The sequence below is a fragment of the Limulus polyphemus genome, unplaced genomic scaffold (genome assembly GCF_000517525.1).
Source record: "Limulus polyphemus unplaced genomic scaffold, Limulus_polyphemus-2.1.2 Scaffold2567, whole genome shotgun sequence".
NCBI lineage: Eukaryota > Metazoa > Arthropoda > Merostomata > Xiphosura > Limulidae > Limulus > Limulus polyphemus.
The window spans coordinates 98,198-103,378 of record NW_013668177.1 but is presented as its reverse complement, the minus strand read 5'-3'; the positions used below and the strand labels follow the sequence as shown (position 1 = coordinate 103,378).

Sequence of the window (5,181 nt, the reverse complement as noted above, 5' to 3'; positions counted from 1 at the left end):
GAACAATTCTGTAATCTCACATGATAGATAACACTAAATATCATTACAAGTTACTCACTGAGAACAATTCTGTAATCTCACATGATGGATAACACTAAATATCATTACAAGTTACTCACTGAGAACAATTCTGTAATCTCACATAATGGATAATACTAAATATCATTACAAGTTACTCACTGAGAACAATTCTGTAATCTCACATAATGGATAATACTAAATATCATTACAAGTTACTCATTGAGAACAATTCTGTAATCTCACATAATGGCTAATACTTAATATCATTACAAGTTACTCACTGAGAACAATTCTGTAATCTCACATAATGGCTAACACTAAATATCATTACTAGTTACTCACTGAGAACAAGTTTGTAATCTCACATAATGGATAATACTAAATATCATTACAAGTTACTCACTGAGAACAATTCTGTAATCTCACATAATGGATAATACTAAATATCATTACAAGTTACTCATTGAGAACAATTCTGTAATCTCACATAATGGATAACACTAAATATCATTACAAGTTACTCACTGAGAACAATTCTGTAATCTCACATGATGGATAACACAAAATATCATTACAAGTTACTCACCAAGAACATTTCTGTAATCTCAGATGATGGATAACACTAAGCATGGTTTGTACAGATGCTTTACACATATAAATAGGTGTGGGTGTTCCAAATCCTTCAAAAAAAAAAGTTATTTCCCACCATGTCTAAACTTTGTTTCCTGGACATTACTCATGACTTAACTAAATAAAAATGCAGTAAATATTGCATGCATATCATAATGAAAAAACTGCTCATTTCTAATCTTGTGCTTAAGGTGCTTTAAAAGAATTGATCACTCAAGTAATGACACAAACTACGAGATGTACATGAAATTAATAATTATAGTATGACAGAGGTTTCATTAGCAAAATATGACACTTATTTCATTATAACGGCATGTAAAATGCTTATTAAATTTTTCTCAAAGGTAAAGAAATAATTACAAAAGGGTCAATACCTTTTACTGAGAAAACAAATTCCAGCCACAACTTCAGTTTTGCATAATTTATATTCATGAAGAAATATCCAACAACTATTGCAAAACTTTTGAAATAGTATATCACATTGCAGCTTTGGTTTACAACAGCAGTAGTGCTCCATTCATTATGCCATCCATTTGTGTGTTAAAACAGGTTTATTTGATACACTCATTAGATACAAATAGAATAATCTGAGAGGACTATTAACCCTTTCCAGCTTGGTGGTAGTTTATTGCAATTCTTTAATTGAATGAATAAAAACTAACCTACTCACTACAGGCATCCTTTTGTGCACATCACAAGGTTTTACAGAGGTATAATAAAATTCAATTAAACTACTTTCTTACCATGTTATACGAATAAACTTATTATACAAACATAGCTAATAATTTAAATTCTAATATTATATATGTTTAAGGTTCTAAATTTTATAAGGTGATATTTTAAAAAAATCCTGAATTTCCCCTAGTATGAGAATTCTGACATTTGTTCTCTATGCATCCCCTCTTCTATAATTTATTTACCACCCTTCCAAGAAATAATTTTTATAGTTTTCAATCTTATTTGGTTACAGAGCCATAAAATAGAAAATCAGACCCTCTCTTTCACAAATTGTGAATAGTTCTTTCTGATGTTTAATACTATATTTTTTATAGCCAATAGAAAGCAAGGTTTTAATCTAGCATATGACATATTAAATTACATTATCTATTTCACATCTTGTTGAAACTTTATTCCCAAAGGAAACACATTGACAAGTGTAACTGAATTTTTAACAGTGTTCTTTGATGCATTATCTAATTAAATGAAAAATTATTTAGTGCAGTAGTACTATTAGTAGAACAAAGTAGGGTTAAGTTTCATCGACAGTTAGACAGCAAAAAAAAAAAAGAAGAAAGAAAGAAGACATATATAAGCCCTATATTTCTTGTGTATTCTTTATTTATTATTATAAAAGTAACTAATGTAAAAATTAGAAACTTAATTACAAAATGAATAGTAATAATTTTTGATGAGGTGTTCTTGCAAGCAACTTGGAAGTAGCCTGTGTATAACATAATTCAATAGGGTAATGTGAGTTACTTGCTTGCCAATTACTGAAACTCCTGGTAGGAGCAATGAAAGAAATATTTTCTTCCCTTCTTATTTATGATAACAATCACTCTTTAACAGCTTACAAATTTACACAAACTCAATAGTTTTTAAGTAATGATGTAGGACTATTTCATTTACAGAAGATTTTGCAAAATCCAAGGAAGCATCTATTTTATTTCATGAACTTTCAGAAATGTTTTTTGTCAAAAATTATCGATTAATATCTCTTAGCCTTCATTAGCTAATACATATCAGAATCCAACTTGGACCTAGGAATTTACAATGCAAAATAAATGATTAGTGTCATCCAGCATTTTTTCCAATTCTCAGCTTTTATGAGAGCTTTGCATGAAAAATAGTTGATTCTTTTTTGCATTATATTTTAAACCATGAAGTTATTCTGAACCATCTGAATTTATAATGTATTGACATCTTTATAAGACTTCTTGGTGATAAAATCTGTACCTGAGATCCAACATTTGAAGATATATAATATATATTACTGGCCTGCTATGAATTATGTAGCTTGAAAAATCAGATATGCTTCATTGCAATAACTACTGATTAGAAATCATTTTTGAATGTCTTGTCTGTTATAGCTATTAGAGAATGATGCAAACTCTGTTTGGGGATTTAAGTGTTTCCATGAGATTGTTTCACTATGCATATTAAAAAGCAAGGTTGCTCTGTAGCTGCTACATAAGCTCAAGTCCCTGAACACACTTTTCTTTTACTCTACAAGAGCAGCTACAGTCTAACATGTAGCAGGAAAAGATTTTAATGAACTTAAGGTGTTTTTGAATCCTATCATAATAGCTTCTGTGGAATTTTTGGAATGTTTTTATTATTTTTTATAATGGTATGCTTCAGCTTCCCTAACTAAAGGTAATATTATAAGTGTATGAGTGCCATCTGCCAATTCATCAACCACAAGTCTCAAAACCGCAGCAAGTCATTTGGGTTTGCCATTTCATTACCTAACTCATAATAGTCAATAGGAATCCATTAAACACCATCACTGAAGCAAAAATGTAGCAACATCGTTCTCTATTGTTGAATGCAATCATTCTACCCCTCTAATCACACTTGGTAAAACTAGGATTTATTGGTCAGTTAAGACTGCTAGAGATATTTGTGCCACTGTATAATTCAAGTTTTCTTAAGTTGAAGATGTAGTCTAATCGTTATTTTATGGAGACTGACAGTGACTGCAAATCTGTTGTAAAAATGAAATGATATTTTGAAGACTCACACATGCATGAGGGTTTTACTTCAGTTGTCACTATGATGCTGAATTAGCAAAAAATGAGTCGACACACACACACACAATTAACAACCATTGATAAACACCTCAACAATCACTAACTAAAACCTATTATTTAACTAACCTGTTTGTACAAATGGTGTGGTACAGCGACTTCCAGCTTGCAAACTCTTAGAACAATGTTTCTCAAAGAAACCAGAAATTTGTCGAGAGAGTACTTCTTGAAAGCATTCATTTCCCTGAAGCAAAATTATGTGTACAACGTAAGGCAATAGTTCTTTGCATACATCAGCCTGCAATAAAAACAATGTATATAAAGTGCATCATTATCTCAAAATAAGTAAACAGGTCTCACTGAATGTATATTTAAAATTGTTTACAAGTTAAAACTGAAAATAAACTTGTTTATAAAAAAGAAAAAAAAAGAATACTTTATTTTCGTTTTTTCAGTAATGACAACATCACTCAAATAAGAACATTTTTCACTAACAAAGTCAAATGAACAAATTTAAAAAATTCAGTACAAAAGATGCCTGAAAATTAAAAAAAAAGTGTGAAAATGTAGATCACTTTAACAACACATAATAATTACTTCCAAACTGTAATCATTTCAAGTCATAACTGCTAAAAAATTCATTTGGATGTATAAGAGCACCTTGTTTTTATTTAATGTTTATGATCGTTATTTTGTTTAACCCTCTCGTTATAAGTAAGTCAAAGTAAGCATGTCACAACTTTATAGTTACATTTCAAATATAAAATACTATATTATCATTGTATACAAATAAACTTAGCATCAAAATATAGTTAATAAATGAAATTTTACTACAAGTTTTAAATTCTTAATTTTATAAGGAAATATACAAAAAAAATCCTCAACCTCCCCAAGTATAAGAATTGTGATATTTGTTCTCTAGGTCTTCCCTCTTTTCTAATTTATTTACCACCTTTCCAAGAAGCAATGAATTTAATGCAATTTATTCGTTATAATATAGATATTACTCAGGCAAAGCATAATATTTATAGCCTTCAATTTTATTTGCTTACGGAGCCAATCAGACCCCACTTGCCACAGCCACCTGTCACATCCTCTCTTTCACAAATTGCCAATAGCTCTCTCTGACATTTTATTCTGTATTATCTATAACCAACAGAAAGCCAAAGTTTACTCTATCAAATGACATATTATATTACACAAGTTGAAATGCCTATCAACTGACTGGGAATGTTTAAACTTAATTAAAACAATGTAAGTTTAAAAGCAATTATATATTTCAAAGTAATAACTTGGACATAAACTTTATCTCAAAACTTTAAAATTATAACAAAGCTTCTTCATAAACAACATTTGCAGTTTGCTTTCCATCAACCAACAAATAAAGATTTTGAGGTGATCCCACCCTTGAACACCCTACATTTTATTGACCATTAGAAAAGCATGGTTGTTTGAGAAACAATCCAGCAACTTTCATACTTTGACCGTGAATCCCTTTAGAATATTCAACAATGTCTAGAGTGTCAACCTACCAAGATTGTTTGAGATTGACTCAATATGCTGGGAGTAGTATATCAACAGGCTTTATAAAATAGAAATAGGGTTAAGTTAAATTTTGACTCCTTAGGATGTTCCCCATAGTTCATAGTGTTTATATACAAATTTTGGTTGAGATTGGCCCAAAAGATTCGAAGGAGATAGGGTGCAAACAAACACACATTTCATCTTTATATATATATATATATATAAATTACTGAAAAAAATATAGAGGGGTCTGATT

General features: G+C 29.8%; 1 protein-coding gene across 1 annotated transcript in view; it reads right to left on the bottom strand.

The window, feature by feature from the left end:
* The window catches only part of LOC106467321 (serine-protein kinase ATM-like), a 158,523-nt gene that overhangs the window by 58,260 nt on the left and 95,082 nt on the right, over positions 1-5,181 (bottom strand). The window contains exons 37-38 of the mRNA XM_022395484.1: positions 3,531-3,699; positions 608-701 (exon numbers count right to left, since the gene is read on the bottom strand). Coding sequence (XP_022251192.1) covers positions 608-701; positions 3,531-3,699 — 263 coding nt within the window. The remainder of the gene's footprint in view (positions 1-607; positions 702-3,530; positions 3,700-5,181) is intronic.